This window comes from Cyprinodon variegatus, unplaced genomic scaffold, assembly GCF_000732505.1.
Source record: "Cyprinodon variegatus isolate N-32 unplaced genomic scaffold, C_variegatus-1.0 Scaffold369, whole genome shotgun sequence".
NCBI lineage: Eukaryota > Metazoa > Chordata > Actinopteri > Cyprinodontiformes > Cyprinodontidae > Cyprinodon > Cyprinodon variegatus.
Window position 1 is genome coordinate 425,949 of NW_015150822.1, and position 21,912 is coordinate 447,860.

General features: G+C 37.2%; 1 protein-coding gene across 3 annotated transcripts in view; it reads left to right on the forward strand.

The window, feature by feature from the left end:
* The first annotated feature begins 1,336 nt into the window (after positions 1–1,336).
* Positions 1,337–21,912, forward strand: part of fam120b (family with sequence similarity 120B) — a 26,349-nt gene continuing 5,773 nt past the window's right edge. Inside the window, exons 1-13 of one of the 3 annotated variants that reach the window (XM_015386494.1) lie at positions 1,337–1,415; positions 1,658–1,810; positions 4,706–4,896; positions 5,005–5,138; positions 5,260–5,382; positions 5,569–5,760; positions 6,548–6,812; positions 6,919–7,102; positions 7,219–7,320; positions 7,443–7,615; positions 13,367–13,459; positions 21,028–21,234; positions 21,413–21,560. In XM_015386494.1, the coding sequence (XP_015241980.1) occupies positions 1,681–1,810; positions 4,706–4,896; positions 5,005–5,138; positions 5,260–5,382; positions 5,569–5,760; positions 6,548–6,812; positions 6,919–7,102; positions 7,219–7,320; positions 7,443–7,615; positions 13,367–13,459; positions 21,028–21,234; positions 21,413–21,560 (1,942 nt within the window). In that variant the 5' untranslated portion in view covers positions 1,337–1,415; positions 1,658–1,680. Of the gene's footprint in view, positions 1,416–1,657; positions 1,839–4,705; positions 4,897–5,004; positions 5,139–5,259; positions 5,383–5,568; positions 5,761–6,547; positions 6,813–6,918; positions 7,103–7,218; positions 7,321–7,442; positions 7,616–13,366; positions 13,460–21,027; positions 21,235–21,412; positions 21,561–21,912 lie in introns of those variants that run through there. The other 2 variants (XM_015386495.1, XM_015386496.1) reach the window with 2 other exon arrangements.

Genomic DNA, 21,912 nt, shown 5'->3' on the forward strand with positions numbered 1-21,912 from the left:
GGTGTCCACTTCTTGAGCATGTTTAGACAAATATTTCCAAGAAGGGCTTTTTTATAAAGAGTTCTGGTTGATTCACCATTAACACAATTTAAGCTTGATAAATTAGACATTAATGACGTGAAAAGCTAATGTTCCACAGTTAAATAAAAATGGCCCCCATATTGTAGATTAATAGATATTTCTGTCTGGTTTACTTAAAAAAAAACTAACAATTGCACCTGCTCTTTAAGGTTATCTTAATACAATAAAAAATAAGGCTTTTAGAAAAGTTACACATTTAGATTTAATAATGTCAAAACCTTGAAATCAGGAATTATTTTGAAACTCAAAGGAGGAGTTTTGTGGCTCCATTTATTTTTTTGCAAAAAAAAATTTACAATAGAGCTCCTCCTTTCTTAGATAAGCTGTTTGAGAAGAATACTGGTTGTTTGGGAGAATTGTCCACTCACTCCACAGAGCATCTGGCTGAGAAACAACAGATGCTGACAGCTGGACTGACTGCCAGCATATGTTCCCTTCCTTATTATTACTCAGTGCAGACAATAGAATGGATGGGATGGAGTTGCTTTGTGTTGAGAAGGTAGACCTAATAGCTTGTGACTCCAAAGTAGGGGACGCCCCCCTCCACGCACCCCCCACCTTTTTTCCTTTTCTTTTTGAGTGCAATTAGACCCTTACTTACTCTTGCCTGGAGAGGTATTATGAGAACTGACTGAGCCCACAAAAATACAATGGTTCATTCTTATTCATGACACTTTTAGAAAGTGTATTTGTAATTACAGCACTACCAGAGCACTGGCAATCTCAGCAATATATCCTACACTCACATCTGTTTTTAATGGTTTGACAAACTTTTTTCACAAAGATGTTTGATTTCTCTCAGCTGAATATGTTTTGATGCTGTTAATTAATTGCAAAGGAATTGATAGTTTAGTTTTAAAGTATTTTAAAACACACATTCTACCTAGAATTCCTGTAGGATGAAGAAATAGATTTTTGTATACCCCCCCAAAGTATAAAGAAATAATAAAAAAAATACTTTAATGACCACCTTCATTTCTGACAAATCAAATAATCTTTTAATCATTCTGTGCATTTATGTTGTATATCAGACTTAAGAAACTGTGCTGAAAATGATAATTTTATGATACATTCTTGATGTATCATGAAAGTATGTATAAATATATATATATATTTACATTTGCATAATATATTCTGTGAACAAAAATGAATACATAAATCAAAATGTGAAAAAAAAATCATAGTTTTTAATACAAAACGTCTGATTCCTGTTGCGCGTTATCCTCGAACGTAATGACGTCACACAAACGCAACCGGAAGAGTTGTGAATTTTCGGGATGTAAACACTGCATGAAGGAAGCGTCTTAAGGGTTTCAGGGTTTCTCTTAAATATTGTAAGTGTACGTGCGGCTTTTAACATTTTGATATCGGGTACATGTCTCACATGATCATGCGTGAATTTGCTTTCCCTAACATGACAAAGTAAATATGAAGTTAGCCTTACCCCATATTTATTGTGTGCTCTTCTGAGCATTTAAGTCACAAAGCAGCAGTGATATGCATGAAAAGCATAACAGTAAAAACATTAATTCCGTTACTATAAAATCCATAACATGTTGAAATGTGTTTACTTTAGATTTGCCTCTGTGCCCTGCGGGGATGGGTGTAAAAGGTCTGCAGAGCTTTGTGGAGCGATGCTTTCCAGAGGCCTGTGTCACTGTGAACCTGCGAGAGATGGCCAGACAGCATATCGCTACAAACCAGCAGAGCTGTACGTCCACCAACAACAGCTGAGTTTCTCTGTGTTGTCTGTGATGGTAAAATTATTCCAAAGTGGGATCTTCTTCTTACTGATGTAAACAGTGTGTTTAGCAATGGGATAATGCATCTCTCTAGTAAAGGGCTATGCATGAATTTCTTTCTTTCTTTCTTTCTTTTTTTTTTTTTTGAAGACATGAGCTTTAAATACTGTTAAGGTGGATAGTTTTTATTTTTTTGCCTTCTTTTTTTTTAGTTTATCATTTGCATGCACTGCAAATCCTAGTGAGATTTCTCGTTTATTGCCTAATGTCTGCGAAAAGTTTCCTGCTCGCTGACTTTATTTGTCAGAACAATACAGTTACAACAAATATTGTGCTGAAATTCTGCTATGTTGAAATGACTGCAAACCAAAAAAAAAAAAAAAACATAAGTTACAGTGTTACAGTGAAATCATATGGCTTGTGTTGTTCAGATATTCTGACTGGTGATAATATTTTAAAACCCAGCAGAAAATAAAGGAATTATAAGATTATAGTCATGTATATGTCGATGTACACGTCTAACCTTTGCCATATATCCCACTGCTGTTCATGCCGGAAGGAAGTCGGTACAAATGTTCTTTTTTGGTAGTAGTAAAAGGTACAAGTAACAAGATATATAAAAAAGATTTTTTTTTGCTATCAAGCTTTGACATTTTAAGTTAATGACTGAAGTTTTACAAACAATAAGGAAACTTAAAGCTTCTAGAACTAGAGACATATTTGGCATTAATATGTGCATGCTATAAGAATCCAGTTCTACATTATTAACACCTGTAACCAGAATCTTCCTTCTCTCCATTATTGAGGCAGTATTTCCAAGTGTGTGGAAGTCGGCTGCTGTTGTTCCAATTTTTAAAAATGGAGATCCACTGTCAGTGGACAATTACACAACAATCAGCATCTTACCTACAGAGCCAAACATTGCAGAGAAACCGATTGCTCAACAAATAATAACACATTTAAATACAACTACATTTTCCTTTCATTCAAAGCAATTTGGTTTCAGAACTAAACACTCGACAGAAACGCCTCATTTATTTTTCATAGAAAATATCAAATGTTCACTGGATAAAGGTGGCGTGGTTGGAACTTTGTTTTTCGATCTAAAAAAAGCATTTGACACTGTTAACCATAAAATATTATTAACCAAACAAAGGAGATTAAACTTTTCCTCATATACAATAAAATGGGTAGAATCATATCTGTCGAATCGCTCACACATGCAGTCAGGATTAGTGATTGTCGCCGCCTCTCGCCATGTCCACAGGGGAACCTCAAGGTTCTATCTTGGGGCCTCTGCTATTTTCTCTCTATATAAATGACCTCCCCTCAGTTTGTTCAGATGTCTGTATCCAGATGTATGCAGACAATACAGCAATTTATACCCATGGTGAAAACACAAAACAAGTTGCTGAAAATCTTACAAGGTATATGGTTCATGTATCTGAATGGCTGAATCAATCCTGCTTAAAACATCAAACAGTTTTAATGTACTTTTCTAAACCGAACAGTGCTAATCATGAGGAAGATATTTATGTGGCAGGGAAAAAAATAAAAGTTGTGTCAGAATTCAAATACCTATGCATGCAGACCCTAAACTGACCTTTAAATCAAAGATAAAGGAGCTGTGCAATACAGTCAAATATGATATTCCAAATTTCATAAGATCATACTTGTCACTTTAGGCAACTAAAGTATTCATGTACAGTATGGTTCGGTCCTACATTGCCTACTGTCTTACAACTTGGTCACGGGCAGATAAAACAACAATGAATAGTTAAGTCCATTTACAATCAGGCAATCAAAACTCTGGATAAACAAACACCACAATATTACCATTTTGCCAGTTTACTAAAGCATAAGCTTTTAAGTTGGGAAAATGTCATCAAGTATTTAAATCTCTGTCTGTTTTGCAAAATCATCCCTGGTCTGTTATCTTCTCCACGTAGTCAGTTTGTAAAGATCAGGAACACAGAGAGTGACGAGGGTCGGCCAGAGGAGACTGTGTTGTTCCTCTGCGTAAAAAGTGCTTTTAGTCAAAGAGTCTCAGGAATGGAACTCTGTCTCTCGGAACATCAGAGGACTCACCACATAGACTTTTTTCAAAATGCATCTGTTTATTTTAATGTTTTATTTTATTTTTATTAACCTAAAATTCTTGCTGTTGTGTTTTTAGGTAGACGGGGACAACAGATAAGAAGTATCCTCTTGGCTAATGCTGTTATATTTGCAGCAATGCCAATTAATGTACACTGTACCTGTCAAATAAGAAAAGAAAAAAGTCTTACCACAGTTATAATATTTTAGTGAAGTGATCCCAGCACTCTCTCTTTCTCTGTACATAAAAACAACACATTCCCATAGCTTTTAATGTGAAACTAAGGGGAGTGTAGCCCGTTACTAGGAGGTTCACAATACAACTTTAATTTTTGATACAATACTGATATTGGAACTTTGAGTACTGACACAAAAATATTGACCTGAAAAGATATAGGCTTGGTAAAGAAAGCTTTTTATAATTGTATTTTCTGATAAACCAAAAACTATTTTTATGAGACAAAATAGTTTTTTATTTTGATTGTTAATTTAATTTTATTTTCATTTCTATATAGGTGTTTAGAATTCAGTGTTTTTTCATCATGTTTATTGAAACTATTGTGATGTTTGACTTGCATAAACCCTGTGCTTTAGGTTTTCTATTAAACCATCCAGTTGTTTATATAGTTGGGCTCAATTGAGTGATATTATAATATGCATCTATTAACTTATCATAATTTCAACACTTAGTATTGATTCATTTTTTTAATTGTAATCATACACACCTAAAATTTGGTTTTCCAATTATTATTTTCTAACATTTGTCTATTTAACTGTTGCTTCAGGTCCTACACTTGTAGTAGATGGTATGTCCTGCCTTCAACACTGGTACTCGTGTAGGAACTGGGTGTGTGGAGGCCAGTGGATGGAGTATACGGGTATCCTGAAGAACTGGGTGGAAGCTTTTACCTCTGCAGGCATCAAGTTGGTCTTTTTCTTTGATGGAGTTGTTGAGGAGCAGAAAAGACCAGAATGGGTGAGGAGACCCACAGATTAGGCTCCTTCATTTTGCAGTTTTTTTTTCAGCAAAGAAAATATGTCCTGCTTCACTTACAGTGAAACATTTAGAGCTATTTTACCACAGGTAAAGAGGCGACACAGGGTGAGCAGGGATATTGTGAAAATATTCAACCACATTAAGGAACATGGAAAACAGCCTGATAAGCAACTGTCTTGTCTGCCATCTGCTCTGGCAACATTTACCCCTTATGCCCTCAGGTAGGTGACGATGATTGCATTATCCCTGATGTAGAAAATATATGTTTTTTAATCAAGTTCTTACTGACTGCAGACAAAGTTTTGTTGGATAATGTTTGATTTGATCTGGTTTTGTCTGTAGATCACTGGGTCAGGAAGTGTTCTGCTCAGTGAGAGAGGCCGACTACGAAATTGCCAGCTATGCTCGTACACATGGCAGCATGGCCATTCTGGGACAGGACTCAGACTTCATCATATATGACAGGTTTGTAAAAGAAATCATTACGTGGTGTAGATGGATTTTAAAAGTGCTTTGTAATGGCTGCAAAATGGCAGGTATAAACCAAATAACTGTCTTGGAGTACATGTTGAGCTTACATTAAGATTATAATAAGTGATGAAAAATGTGGACAAACTGATCTGAACATGTAGTTTTATCTCATCTCTTAAGTGCCCCCTACTTGTCGGTAGCAAAGCTGCAAATAAACAGCTTAACAACCGTCATGTATGACCGGCAGAGGCTCTGCAGAAACATTGGACTAACAGTTACCCAGCTGCCTCTGCTGGCCTGTCTGCTGGGTAACGACGTGGTTCCAGAGGAGCAGATGCAGCATATCAGAAACAATGCTGCAGCAGCATATAGGTATGAATAACACATCACAATGCAAGAACTGATGGATACGGAAGTTGTTTATTTAATCAGAATCAATCATTTAATTCAGTGCAACAAGAGACATACAGGACAAACATAGCAAACAAAAAACCTGAAAGCTCATGTTTTTTTAACTGTGGGATAAACCCAGAGCACCCGGAGCAAAACCACGTCTGCACCACAAGAAACTCCACTGAGAAAGACCCCAGTCCAGTATTTTAAAACCAGAACCATCTTCCTACAAGGCAGCAGTGCTACCAAATGCATCAACTTGAAGTAATACTTTTATTTCAGCCTAAATAGAATCCCTTCAATTTCATTGATTCAAGTCAACCAAAGTTAATTAACTTCACCCAATATAAGTATTGCCAATTAAGTAGTACCAATTCATTTCTGATCTAATTTCTGCATCCATTTTATATTTTTTAATCTAAATTAATTTGTTCAATACATTCAGTTCCAATACAGATTCAGATTCAGCAGGGAAGTCACCAAACGCATCAAGTCATTGAATTTGAAGAATTTCCTCCAGCTTTGTGGAGAGTAAAGAGTCCCTCAAGCTGAAACTGTGTTTTTCCAAGAAGAGCCCTTTTCCTCGTTTGCTCGGGGATGAATAAACAGGAAAGAGACAAATAAACATTAAATACCAACAAATGTAGAAAGCTGTGCATTTATTTGGAATCTTCTTAAACCATTTTAGTTGAGTCTCCCTGAAATATGATAAACATGTGTTTGTTTAGGATGCTTAAAAATGATGTAAGATCTTTGTCGTTTATAGGAGAAGCAATCCTGAACCATATTCCGGTCCTCCTCATGGTCAGGTAGTACTGGCAGTAGCCCAATTTGTAAGGTCTTTGTATGCTTCTGAAGAGGAGGAAACTGGACCTGTCCCATATTCTCTGAATGTGTCAGTTCCTCAAAGAGAGATGCTAAAGAAGGGAGTCTGCTCCTACTTACTACCTGGACAAAAACACTATGGACTAGTTGGCATTTGTGCCCCACCGCTTGCCTTCGAGAAACACGTCACTCCTGAGATTTTAAAGGTATGTTATTATTCATAATGTGCATTTTAGCTTTAAATCTCTGTGCTGCCTGAAACATACCAAATACCAAAAGAGCTAAATATTTTTGCTGTGTGGTTTTCCGCAGGCATGTAGAGAGAAACATGTAGCGGTGGAGGGTTTCATGGTTTACAGTGTTATGTGTGCTGGAGTCACAGAATGCAGCAATTCTCTAGAGGATGAGGAGGACCAGGAATTGCTGCCTCAGGCCCTTGTCTACAAGCTGTGCAGACAGCGCGTCTATGGTTTACTCTTGCTCCTTGGAAAGGATGGTAGGAAAGCAAAGAAGAGGACACTGATACCATTTAAGCTGTGTCTTGTGAAGAATGGTTCCATGTCTACAAACAGTAAATTTAGGTTAAACATGTAATTTTCTGTGTTTTCTCAGACAGCTCTGTGGATGTTCCAGCTATCAAGGAATGGTTTGTCTTCCCTGGAAACACTTTAAAAGAAGCCGACATGGTCCAGCCTGTCCCAGTTAACATCCCAAGTACTGCAAAGCTTCTGCTAAGATACTGCTTGAAAACTGCCATAACGATTAAACATCTATTATCTTTTATATGCTGCTTTTCATCCATTGCATATTATCTTTCCTTATGTCTTGATTTGTAGGTGCTCAACCCAATCTGGACCTGTTATGGTTTAGCACTGGTCATGAGGTTTCTGCTCTTCGACTTGCGGCCTTCCTTACAGTTTTTGACTGCCTTGACTATTCTGACTTACATGGAAAGATTGGAGACTCTCTACTGGCGGCCCTCTGTCTTGTCACATACATAGTGCTTCAGGTAGACTCTTTTGCAGGTTTTCTGAAACATTTCACATATACTTCGACCCTAAAAGAATGAAAATGTGCCTTCATTGCAATGCTGGCCAAATGCATTCTAACCCTTTGAGCTTTTTCACTTTTTTTCTACTTTTTTCAGATTTTATAAGATGTATAATAAGGCATAATTAGCAGGAAAAGGAAAATCTTGAAGTTTATACTCTGAAACGCTATTTCCTGCATTTTGAGGTGGAATGCAGCTAACTTTTTGTCTTTGTTACAACACTTCTGTCGTCCTGATTATGGGGAGTATGTGTGCTTGACTAGAGGTAGAAAATTATTAAGGAAGACATGAGATAAGTTTTATGTACAATATTAAGTTACATATGTTAATTCAAATAATAAGAAAATGTAACTTAAACTTACTGCTAAAGGTGAAACTTGATTGTTACATTTACGAGTTGAACAAACTGAAAAACAGTCTACAAATACTTTAACACAATCTGCAAACCAACAGAGGAGAATGTGCAGACAGAACATCTTTTATTTCTGTGTATCTACTCTCTTAAGAATACACCTGACACTGAAACTAATTCTGAAAGTTGATTGAGACTTTTTCATGTAACTTCATACATTTTGTAAACATAAGCTGATGTGTTACACAAGCAGGTGTTTTGCTCCAAAGGGCAGTTATGCTACTAGCACACTGTTATCCACAAACTACATCAATTTATCAATCTTTTATAAATAAAGTCTCCAATTATCTCAAAGAACCATGAAAAAATTGCGGCATCAGTTTGACATTTGCTGCAGATTTGGTGCCAATCACGCCCCCTCTCCAGTTAGCATTTATGTTAGTTGTTATTTTTCCCCATTCCACAGACAATATGTCCTAAAGAACAACAACAAAAAAAAAAAAAAAACATCCAAAATAATTCTATAGTTTTCAGGTATTGATAAGTTTTCATAAACTTTTCAGTTTCAAGCTTACCTGCTTGCAAAAAGCACAGCATGCTTGTTCCCGCGAATGAAGTTGCCCGTAGGGACATTAGATATTCCACCATATTCAGCAAGAAAATTAGGGCGTACCGAAGACATACATCCTAAAAACAGGGTGTACAATTTCTAATATTTTAAGTAAAGAACATAGAGTGTACACCTTTACGCATTGATAGCTAAAAGCCTGGCCTAGAAGCTTGTGAAACTTGTGGCAAATACGGTTCCAGTCTGATATAACCCTTGATGCATACTGTTTGTATTGTGGAAGGCAATCACTGCTCTTTTACCCCAGAAAACACCACCCCATAATGAAATATGGTGGCATTGGCATTATAGCCTGACGTAGTCCTACTCAATTCTAGTCACAATATGAGTCTGATACTGCTCCAGTGATTATGGGGCGTGTTTCGAACGAACCAGGAAAAATAATGCCTCTGCACTGAATTGGATAGACCTACAACCAATAAGAGCAACGGAGTGCGTGACGTATGTTAAGCGACGCATAGTTGATGTCAACAAAAATCAAAGCGTGCAGTTGCACGCCTAGAATAAGAAGATGAGCCTTGATCGCGTTTCTCTGTTCCTCTTTTAAAATTAATTTGCTGTCGATATCTTTTAGAACAGACCTAATAGCAGAATCTACACACCTCAACTCTCCAGCGGCAGCCATTGTTGTTGTCACCCAACCGCGCTTTGGTGACATGGTTGATAACGTTACTGTTGATCATCTGTCCATCATCATATAAAGCCCGCCCTGACAATTTGATTGGCCTGCCAGATATTGTGCGAGCATACTCGCGCTACTATTAAGCAATGCCAGACGGAACTTCCCGACCTCAAACGTTGTGGGCGGGACTAAGTTCGGAATGGCACCCAGGCTAGTGGCATTATGCTGTGAGGATGATTTTCTTTAAGCTGGGATGGAGAAATAGTCTAGGATAAGATAAGAGTCGAGCGTCCTTCAGAAGAGCAACCCTAAACATACAACCAAAGGGTGTTCTAGATGAAAGTATGAGTTGAAATGGCCAAGTCAAAGTCTGATTTTAAATCCAACTGACTTGGCATTATCCTTACTTTGATTGATGACATTTAGTTGCAGGACTTTGAGCAAGACCTGTTTGAACAATTTTGTAACTGCTCATTAAAGAGGATCAAAATCTCCAAAGTCAGTGACTCGATTCAGTCAGCTATATGGCTGTGTGTCTATACATATGTATGTATACATATATATATATATATATAATGAATTGAATTGCATCAAAATAATTTCTACAAACTTTTATGAAGTTATTACTGCAAAGAGCTTTTCAGCTCTGTTTGTTAAAAAACAAGAAAATATGTATCATTGCCATCTTGTTTTGTTCTGCCACATCAATCACCATAAAATACATTGAAAGTTATAGTTTCAACCTGATCTATAAACACATTTAAATCTGACATGTTTTCAAATATTTAGCTTTTAATATGCCCTGGGTTGTGTTTTGTTTACGTACATAAAAAATGAAAACATGGTGATTGAACTTCATTTCTATGTGCTGACGTCTCCATCTTGATTAATACGTCTGTTGTGGGTCTTAATGGTCAGGCCTCAATGTTTGGCATAGCCTCCAATGAATACATTCTGCTGGTAATGAATGGGTGGTAAAGCTACACCTGCTGATTTATGTAAACAGTAAATGAAAGACCAAATTTATTTGGTGACATGTAAACAGACAAGTCAGCTCTGGATTTAGGATTGACATCAGCGGCATACACAACAATTATTCTGTTCTTTTGTCAGCATGTGATGTTAAATTAAACATTAAATGTTTACATGGTGGGTTGTGTTGTATTGCTGTTGGCTGAGGACAGCCTTCATCACCCACGGAGTCCAGAGTGAAGCCACAGACACTGTTCTTTATGATTTCCGCTCTTACGTCAACCGCAGGACTTAAAAGTCTCAAAAGGCTTTAAATATTTAATATCAATAAGTTTTAAACAGATTCAAAGCATGCGAAAAGTTGACAGACTTGGTGTTTTTTGTACTCTGCAACAGCGTCATCTTGTTATCTGAAGGAAAACGGAGATCAGAGCATCAAACCACTTGGATTAACGTGCATGCATCACCTTACAGAAACAAAACAAAAATTAGAAAGCAATTAGCTACTTTGCTGCCAGCTTTGTTACATGAAGTTTTAAATTACACACGTTTGTCCTCTTTACAAGTTAAAACAGCTTCTGAGGGCTTAAGTGAAGCACCAGACTTGGGAATAATTTCGCACAACCTCTAATGGATTCCTTCTTTCATCATTTAAATACACTGAATTTTGACTTATAGTTATACATACTTAAATTACCATAACCTTTAACCCTAATACTAAAGAGTCCTAAAATATGGGGATCTTTAGAGAAACATGGCTTTATTCTCAGACACTTAGATTTCTCCCATCATTTAGCCATAAATGATGGGTGCTGGTCTATCCTTGGAAGCAGTCTAATGCTTGTGCTTTAAACTGGGTATCTGCTTCATTGCTTGATGCAAACACTGCAAATCACTCTCAAGACAGAGTCCACAGGAAAACCTGGTGGTTGAAGTATCATGCTACCGGGATGAGTTTCTTCATTAGGGTCAGGGAGTTCTAATAAAGGGCTATCCTAGCAAAAAAAACTTTACAGGTTGAAACAAAAAACAGGGCTGGCTATCACACATTTCTGCTTAGTTTAGCTCATTTTATTTAATTTATGCTTTAGTTTCCTACAAGTGTTGTTTCACATGACTTTAAAAATATTGATATCTAACTTGTAGATAGAAGATACAGTCTATCCAGTCCAATCATATGGACTTATTATAAAGTTAATTACATACAGTTCAATAATTTCACCCCAGTTACAAGCAGTGGTATATTAAGTATTCAAAAGTAGTACTCTAGTAAAAGTATTGATACTTGTAGTCAAATCTTACTACAAGTAAAAGTTACTCAGTCAACATTTACTCAGTTTAAAGTATTGGAGTATTCACTTTTGAAAGTACCAAAGTATTCAAAATTACAGATTACATTTTCGTATATTAGTACATTTCTGTATAATTTTCAGAGTAATTTTAACAGACCTTGTAACTTTCAGAAACCACGTCATGCATTGATGTGTAGAACCGCTCTGCTACAGATTCTGCAACATCTGGAAGAACTTTAGCATAAAAATGGCAAAAAAAAAACAAGGACAGCTATTTTCATCTTTATCTATTATTCAAAAATAAATCAAGAGAGTCTTGATTCTCCTCACACTTTACTATGGAATAGAGGTTTAAGGTTGAATCTGTTATCACAAAGAAACCACAACTCTGATTTCAGAACTCTTCTTACTGAACAACTTGGTCACAGAACAACTCACACCTTAAAAAATCTATAAACTACAAATAATATCTGCACTGAGTTTCTCATATTATACAATCTTCAAAACAGTTGTGTCAGAAGTCAGTCATAAGAGCTGCTATCTGCCATGTTGAAATTTCATTTCAAGAAAGAAAAACAGCAACAGTTAAATAAAAAGCTGAGCTGAACCAAAAGTAACAAATAACTAGCAGCTTCCTAGAACTAGTGGAGTAGAAAGTTAAAAGTACACCCTCAAAATAAGGATTTAAATAAAGAAAATATACTAAAGAAAGAGTACTTAACTACAGTAATCAAGTAAATGTACTTTGTTACTTTCCACCACTGGCTACAAGATACCACATAGTCAACTGACATTCTTTGTCATCTGGGAGAATTGCATGAATGCTCTCTCAGTTATCCTGAAATTGTTTCAACACTTAGCGTCCACAAGTTCTTCAAGCCCCCCTATCTCACAGCCCTCTTTACTTTACAGTCTGCCATTAATAGAGTTGACTGGAGGGTGGAGACAAATATATCTTCAATACCTTTATATTTGATTCTCAAGGTTTTGGAAACAGCTACTCACTAACATATGTACCATTTGATGTTTGGTTCATTTAAGGTATTCCGTGTCAATCAAACCATCTAGAGCTTTTATCACAAATTTAAGTCTGATTTTCTTGTTGGTATGCTTATCAAAATGCAAATATCAAGTATTGGCTCATTGAGGTTAACTTCAAGTGTAAAATAAATGGTCATTTTAGGTGTGATAAAACTACAGTTTTAAGCAAATTATGATGAGGAAGCTTAAAAAGGTGCACAATGTGATTTTCTTTCTGTTTCATTTTTTAAGATCCTAATTCAATGCCTAAGAAAATTAATTGCTGTCATTGTAGCAAGTTAAAATAAATTTTAATCTGCTTCACTCGTCTGATAATGGTTCGCTCAATCACTTGAAGCTGGCATGTTAAATGGACAGCTGAGAGACTGTCTTCCAGTTTTCCAGACACACACTGATTTCAGTCCATGAGACAGACGTGACTGGCAGCCACTGATTCAAATGGATAAAGAAGCAAGAGACAGACATGAGAGCAGCTTGTCAAACAGACCATTAGACGAGTAGATAATCAGAGATGAGCCGATGACCTGCCACACAATAGTGGCCGTTGTCTGATCTGTGCTGCATTCACATTCTCCTCTCACTGCGCTATTTAAATAACTTTGGGGTTTGTTTGTTTTGCACACACAACCGGGCCGCTTTGTTTCTGCTGTCAGCATTGTTTCTTTCTCTGTTGAATTGTTGCACAGCGAGCAGACCAAACAAACGCACCCACACTTGGCTGTGATTGAATTTGCAAACCATATATTTTCCTCTCTCTGTGTGTGGTGTGTTTCTTATTTTTTATGTATTCTGCATGTGTTAGGTACAAAGTTTGTCTGAAGAGGACGTAGATGCTTACCTTAGCCAAGCCGTGTGTCTGAGGCTGAGATCGCCCCTGGAGCTTCAGCAGATTGAGGTTGGCCACATACTCATTATCATTTGAAAAATAATATAATCTTGTTTTGTTTTTTTCCTAATGTTTGTTGTCACAGACCCTTTAGGGCTTCATGCTTCCAAAAAGACAATGTGTGTTTGGATTTACTGTAAACAAAGCCATCTTGATGTTAACACAAATTTGAAAATGTTGCCATTATTAGAAGGTTTGGGGAAAAACAAAGGCTCATAAACTTCTGACTTTTCTAAAATGGGATTAAACAACTTTACAAAAAACAAGCAGAAAATACATGGCAATTTTATTAAAACCATCAGATCATTTGATAATAATTTAACTTTATTGATCTCACATTGGAGAAATCTATTTCTGCATTAAACCCATTCCCTTGGGGGAGCAGTGGGCTGCCATTGTGGGGCGCCTGGGGAGCAGTGTGGGGTTAAGGGTCTTGCTCAGGGACCCTGAGCCACAGTCTGTGGCTATTGGGCTCAAACTTAGAACCTCTTGATTGATAATATCATTACTAAGGGTATTATAATAATGTAGTTTTAATTTCTCTTTGGTTTGTATTTTTTCATTAGGTAAATGTGTCCAATGATCATAGCCAGGGCTTCCCAAACCTCATGTTCAAATGGCTTGAACCAATGAGGTCAAAGGTGCCAAACATCTAAATATGAGCTAGTCCTTGTTTGTGTTTTATCACACAGCTTGGAAGGAAAGAAGACTTGACTTAATTCCCACAGCCGTTTGTTTTTACCTTAAATGTTTCTTTATTTTTCACAGCACAGCTCTAAACCTGACTTTGCAAATATGGTGCCTTTATTTAGAAAATAAGAGTAAAGAAATCAAATTAATCAAATTGAAAGCCTGACATGACAACATTACATCCAAACCACTGCAGAAATAGTTACAGTAAATAGATTACAATGTGTTGCACGGTCCTTTCCGACTGAACAAAGTATGTTGTATTTGTTTTTGTTTTTTGCTGATTTCATTTATCAGAATTTGATATTCCAGCTTAAATAATTCAAAAGATAAGTAACTTTTTATAGAAATCCTGAAGCTTTTAAAATGTGCTTGTTAATGATCTTACAGTAGCAGATTTATTTCTTATAAAGGTAAAGAAACAGTCTTTCTCTTCTATTGTATTTTGATCTACAACCGATAAGTTTTAATATATTTTCTCCCAATATAATACGGTATAGGAGCCTTTTCCTTTTTAAACATATACCTCTTGTGAATTTCTGGACAGTCTTCTGAAACACTTTGCTTTGAACAGACTACCTTACAAAGAAATCTGTAGTAAGCATCTCACCCTTCTAAAGATCACCTTACTTCCTCTCGTGATTTTATACAGTAGGAGCTTTTGAAAATAATGACACAGAAGATGTATTCTCTTTGGTTCCAGTTCATCTGGTGTGGACAAAACTCCTAGGAAGGGCCATTCTCCTGTTTTGTAATCTTAGAGCACTTTCACACTTAAACCACACAACAGCTTGTTTGCTTGGAGAGTCCATTTGGTTTGGACAGGTGTAAACGCTCAATCACTCTGATGATACAAGCTAACCTTGGGTCCATCTTAAAAAAAAAAAAAATGAAAAAGAAACACAAGTCATTTTATCACTTTTTAGCCAGGGAAGATCCTCGAACTACATAAATATAAATCTTTTTTTTTTTTTATAAAAAATTCTTGATATTTAGAATATCCTTCCTAGAACACAAGATGTCCCATTTTCCATCACCACACATACAGAATTTCCACAACTCACTGCGGATCCAGACATTTGAATTGAGAAAGCTTCCTGGAGAGGTGGCGAAACGTCTTCAAATCTTGGAAACAAAGTCCAGTGGATATTTTTTGAATTTTTATGGAATGACTATGACCTGGATGACTGAGAACCTTCATCAGCACACAAGCATCCATCCACAAATACATTTCACTACCCAGAAAGAACATTGTGGAAAATGTATATTCTTACAAGGAGAAATTCTCTAAAAATAAATCTGCGGCTTAAAGGACTGCTATATTTGATTAAATGTTAAAAGATTTTCTATGGTCACAAGGTGCTCAAAGCCCTTCTTATGACAGCAAAGTACCTCATAACTCAGTTTAATCTCCTCACACTATAAGATTGATTAACTTAAGTCTTTTAGGAGCTCAGTAGATATAACTGAGCCCTACATTTTTTACTCTCTGGGAAAACAGCCACAGAGTTTCCTCCCTCTTTTTCCATAGCTGAATTTATTTTTACAGCTTAATTGCCGACCTATGTCAAGTAATTTGTAATTTTTTCAGCTCGTCTGTTCTCCACACAATAATTAGGGATGAGTGTTGATTTGAATGTGACGGTCAGGAGATGCAGAGAAGAGGTGCTTTAACTCCCTTTGTGATGTTTGAATCAAATGCACAATGAAATCTGACTATGTGACGTGAAGGGGTTTATGAAAAAAATAGTGATCTATTGAAGGAGAGTTTGTTTCTAATTAAAGCAGAGTAAGTTGTGTGTGTGTGTGTGTGTTAGGAAGAGGTAGATCTTTAGTGTACGGTAGGTAGGTTTTCATTGCAGTATTCCTCCCCATGGGACTGTGATTTTGGTGTGTGTGACAGGGAGGGTACGCTGGCGACAGTCGGCTGCCTGTCCTGGCTGACGCTCACCACATGGAGCTATTTACACCACACACACTCCACCCCACCGGACACACACAGACACATTTCACTCTTTGTCTCCGTCTTTTGTGTGTTCTCATGTTCTCTTACTCTAAGCATCTGACCACTTTCTCCTTTTTCTGTTTCTCTTCATGTTTCTCTCCATCTCGTTTTTTTTTTCCCTCCTCTCTGTGTTAGTGTGTTTGTGTGCCCCCGTGGGCCTTTTGTGTCTCAGTTCAGTGATCCATTGTTTTCAGAAGATGAAGCTGTGTTTGACTGGAGGCAGGTGGCAGGCAGGGCTGTGTGTGTGTCTATGTGTGTACATGTAATCACTGTTATCAGGGCTGTTTGCCAGAGGATAGGTGAGAGCAGACACACACACACAGGGGGAACATCTGCCTGCTGTTGCTGACCGCTGGCCTTACTATGCTTGTTTTCAGCTCTTAGTCTTTATTCTCTCCTCCAGTTTCATTTGGTTATCTTCAGTACAATACGCCATTATTTGTTTTCTTTATTTAACAGCGTCCATGTGGAGTACATATGAGTAGTCAGTGGCTTAAATGCAGGTGGAAGCTGTGGAAATGTCTCTTGTCTGTAGAATTGTATTAATTCTATTGGGTTTTACAGAGGTATTTCTTCCATATTTCCATTCAGCGTTCTGGTTTTAAACTCATGATAAGCTTAACAAACAGGCAGGGTGAGTAGTGGCTTGTTATAAAAGCAACTTTACTTTATTTATTTATTTATTTATTTGAATAGGGACAAAGCACATTGATGAACATCAGTATAAAAACAAATGTAAATATGCCGGATTATAGCCACAAAGCTAGTTTTCATTCGTAGTCCCTAGGCAGGCAAATACATAAGAAAGAACATATAATATACAATATAGGCATCACAAGGAAATATTTAGAGTTTAGTGGTCACATGACTGGTTTGTTTTCATCCATAGTTTGAGTTGAGCTATAAAGCTGATCAGTGTTGGGCTCTCCTGTACGCCTTCTGGAAAGAAAAATCTGTTATGAAGAAAGCCATAAGAAGTTTGCCAATCCTTGGTTTAAAAACGTGGATGACGCATCAAACATATGCAAGCAGATACCCAGGTCAGAGTTTGGGTTACAGAATAGAAATGCATACTTCTGTTAATGACAACTGCCATAATGACATGTAATGCTAACAGCATCATGGATGATGCCTTTCTTTAGCAGAAAGATAAAGCTAAAGAAGATAAAGCTAAAATAATCTGTAAGAAAACCCATTTGTGGAGCTCTGCAGCTCCTCCAGAGTCAGTCTGTCAGTTTAGCTGCTCCACAGTGTCATTGGAAGTTTTTTTGGGGATGAACCATAGTTGAACATAGCTCAGTGAGATCTTCAACAATATTTTAAACTTAATCCATCAGTGAAGGTGACTTGTTGAGACAATTGGTTTTATTGGACTGTATTGACAGTTTCTAAAGAACACAGATTAGTTTAATCAAACAATGAAATGAGGTTAAAACATTGTCTTTTTTCCTGCATCTGTGTACACGTGTGTAAAGTTTAGCATAACATATGGGAGTATCGATGGTGTAGTCCAAATTTCATGAAAGTTATATTAAAGGTATTTAATATCGAATAAAGATTTTTGCTTGATTTAAAAAGAGGAAATTGATTTTGACTTGCATTAAATGGCAGAATGATGCACTTCAGTGGCTCTTTTTCTCATTAGCTGTTTCCTTCGAAGATCCTCCAAATTATTGTTGTGTCAAAAGTTTTAATGGTTTATGTTTACATCGCTCATCCCTGACACTGACACAATTTTTTATCACTTTTTTTTATTTAGCACAAATTTTCCTTGCTATTTAAAATACCTTCATGCCTGTATTTTCTGAGCAGGAGTCACATATATTCCCCCAAAGACGTGTTGTGTTATCTCACCACTTATCTTTGCCTGGTAATCTCAACTCTTTAGGAAGTAGGAAGACAGATAAATGGACAGATTTGTCTCCACTATCTGACAGTTACCAGGGGAAAGTAACAGTCAAGTAGGTGGTTTGAGTTTGATGTAATTGGCTGCTTTATGTGTAAGACTGAAGCAGATAAGGTTAGCTGTTTATGCTGCTATGATAAATCTTCTCTGCAGGTTTGGACACTTAGCATATTACCACAGATAAGTCAGTATTTTTTGAACTGAAGGAAAGTAAAGCCAAATGTTGGTGTGTAGATATTTATTAGTTAAGCCAATTTAAAAAGAAAATGTAGTGTTTTAAAATTAAAGAATAGGCAATTGTTGATCAAATGAAACCTTCTGTGTTTTTATTCAGTAAAAGAAAGAGCTCTGAATGAGGGACATTTGCCTGTTTTCCCACAAGACATCAATATGTTTTTATTCCAAACTGTAGAAGTGCAGATGATTCTAGAAAATTGTAAACAGGTTGTCTCCTGCTGCTTCAGCAGAAACAATGAGGTAATGACAAGTTTTTACCTATCTTGTCTAAATGTTTTTTTGATGTCTCTGCTACTATTTCCTCTTTAAGTTATTTATCATGTGCTGTCTGTACCTACACCAGTCATTACAGCTTCCAGAAGACACACTTTACTTTAAACTTAAAATTTTGTTTGACCTAAAGGAAAATCTTGTATAGTTCAATCTGAAAAACTCACATGAAGAGACAATTAGGAGAAATGTTTTAATACAATTACTTTGTCTTTTGCGCTCAGACCTCGGCAGGAAACATGGCGCTTAATTTTGATAGATATGCATGAACAGGAGCAAAGAATAGGGCTGTTTCCCCCCAGACCTGAAACTGGTGGAGGAGTGGAGATAGATGCAGTTGGTCAGTCTGTAGACTGCTGGTTAGCGAGACGGTATGCTGAGTTTTATGGGGAGATCCAGTGGACTGTGGGAGCTGATACTAGAGCTTCACTCAGGGACCTGGGAGATGGAAGTCCAGCTTGGATAACACAGGCTGAGAGAACCTATCCATGATGATCAAGCATGGAGCGACAGTGGAGAGGAAAAACTCCCCGTTGGGAAGAAACCTCTGGCAAAACCAGGCTCAAAATGGCGGTCTTCTGCCAGAACGGTTAAGATGAGACAAGGAACACAGTAAGAGTCCAGGAGGAATGACACTCTGATGAAGCTTTAGCTACGATGGTGGAGGAGGGGCTGGAGGTGGGTTGAAACGGTGTCATCTGAATGAAGTCAGACAGCGCATCCACCGCTAGCGCACAGGAGCAGACAGGTGCGTATCGGAGGCCTTTTAAGATGAACTTTGGATGCCGATTGGCTTTCGTGAACGTGGGTTCAAAGCTGATTGGCTGTGTCACTGTTTCTTCAGTTGAACTTCTGCCTAGGCTACATTTAAAAAAGAACAGTTGAAGAGAAAATAGGTTGAAAATAAACAATTATTTTTTATTCTGTATAACTTACTATATGCTTTATTTTCAGTAAAAATAATAAATAGCATATTTATAGTAAGTTTAATTACTGTACAAAAAACCCCACAAAATAATCTAATTGGAATTTGATGAATGGTATGTAAATGATGAAAGATTAATTCATGAAAATCTGAAAACTTAAGCTCTGCAAAACATCAAATTTCCTAACACTTCTGTTACATGCCTTCAGGTTTCAGGTTTAATGGGTTAAATTTGCGTGAAACATAGAACAAATAACTAATAGCTGATTAACAGGCTGTTGCTGAACTGCAATCATCAGAGTCAGCTGTGCTAAAGCAGGGAAACCTCTATAACCTGCAGGGCAGTGGCCCTCAAGGGCCGACTCTGGGCAGGCCTGAAATAGAGTAAAGGCTATAAAGCTTGGTTTATGTTTGATGCATGTGCACGCTGCGCATAAAATTAACACGTCTACAGTTTCTATACTACATGCTGCTTTTGCACTTGTACTTAATATTTTGGCCGGCTCCAGAGTGGCATGTAAAGCGCAAACCGCAAGCTCACAACACCACACTACATGAGGAGCTACATAACACAGTTGTTTTCAAATTTTTCCAAAGCCTCTTCATGTCATCCAAGAGGGACAGTCTTTCTGTTGATATTTATAGCCTAAATCAGAAAAAGGTTTTGACACTCCATACCTTCGTATCAAATTGTTACCTAGATAGTTTGAAGCTGTTAAAGCAGTACAGGTTGGATAAACTTTTACGCCTTATTTAGTCAGAATAGAATGTTGTCTGCATCTGTGATGGTAGATGAGCACATTTTTTAGCAATAGAAAAAAAATATTATAATTTTTGACTGGAGTCCTGGAGAACTTTAGAGTCTCGAATTGTTCAGATAGCAGAAATTGAATCTGCTTTGAGAAGTTGCCAACTTGAACCCTCCATCTTGACTGCTGTCCCCTACAAACAACACAATCACTACTGAAGGACTGGAACAGCTCTCTGAATCCTAACTTTACTTTCCCGGAAAATGGCTCCACCACCACAACACAGCTGATAGACAAACAGGACAAATCCTGAGACCAACTAAGCCATGAAGTGATAATGCTTTATGAAGAGAAATGGAGTAAATACCTGACCACACAGCCAGAAAACCACCTTCTTTCTACACCATCTGGGTTATATAATCAAGTTGTAACACTTCTTAGGTGGTCTTTTGTTCATTAATTTGTCTTGAACACAAAAAGGGCATGAAGGATAAATTTGCCAGAGAAGATTGCCCATTGTTTAATTTCTGCAGCATGTTGTTCATTATTCATTGTTGTTTAGGGCAGATGGATTGTTTTTGAAGTAGTTGTTATTCCACTGCATTCAGCGATATTTGGCCTTGATAGTAGAGCTGTCCTCACTTTGTTAGCTGCAGTTTTTCGCTTTTGAAAACAAAAACATGTTCTGTTTCCTATTTTTGTACTCCTCAACTGTGGCACCTTTTTGTCGAACAAATAGAAAAAAGAAATGTTGTATCCCATGTATAAAAAAAACCCAACTTTCTCTGTTCTCAGCTGCCCTTCCTTTCCAGTAGAGCGGTGCAGCTGGGATCTCTCTACGTACGAGGACTAAGCCACTTGGTGGGAGCCAACAATGCCAGTGGCTGCCCGCTGCCCAGTGCTGCTCTGATGCCTTGGCACAGCTTTGACGGGCAGCTGTTCCACTCCAAGTACCTGCAGGCACACAGCGGTGTGGAGAAACCAGAGCTGCTTGACAATGATGTGAGTCTAGAATAAAGATAAAGCACTTGGTTCATGCAAGGCTTAAAGAGAGGAAAAGTTTATTTCCACTGAGTTTAAACATCAGGTTTCTGAATGTTAACAATGTATGGGATGTGGGGCTGTTTCCAGTTATGTTAGAAGTTGTTTGAACTCTAAATAAATCTGTCTTTCTCCTCAGATGTCTTGTCTTTCTCAGTTTGTTGGGCTAAAGGAGCAACTTTTAGAAACCTGCAGGAAGAGAGGCAGGGTCCTACAGTCTGAACCCAGAGTAATAGAGAAAAGCATTCAACCTCCACCTGAAGGCAGCTATAGAGGCCCACACCCAGGTAAGACATCAGACTGGCCACTTATTTTCTGTTTAATGTGTAACACTAAACACTTTTGACAAAGTACATATTGATTTAGCGGCACACATAAAAAAGTTCCATAATTTGCTTTGTTTGTTCCTTAGAAAAAGAAAACAAGCATTGGCATAATGTTTAATAAAGGTGAAGATGTTGCATTATTGTTGGTAATTTTTTATTTATGGGGGCAATTAGTTAAAAAAAATATATATGTATTTTAGATATGTTTCACACAGAGGGATAAATCACAACAGTCATCTTAATTTTTTCATCCATTTTGACGAACATTGCTTACAGCAGAGCTCCTCAACCTTTTGCTCTTTAGGCACTCTAC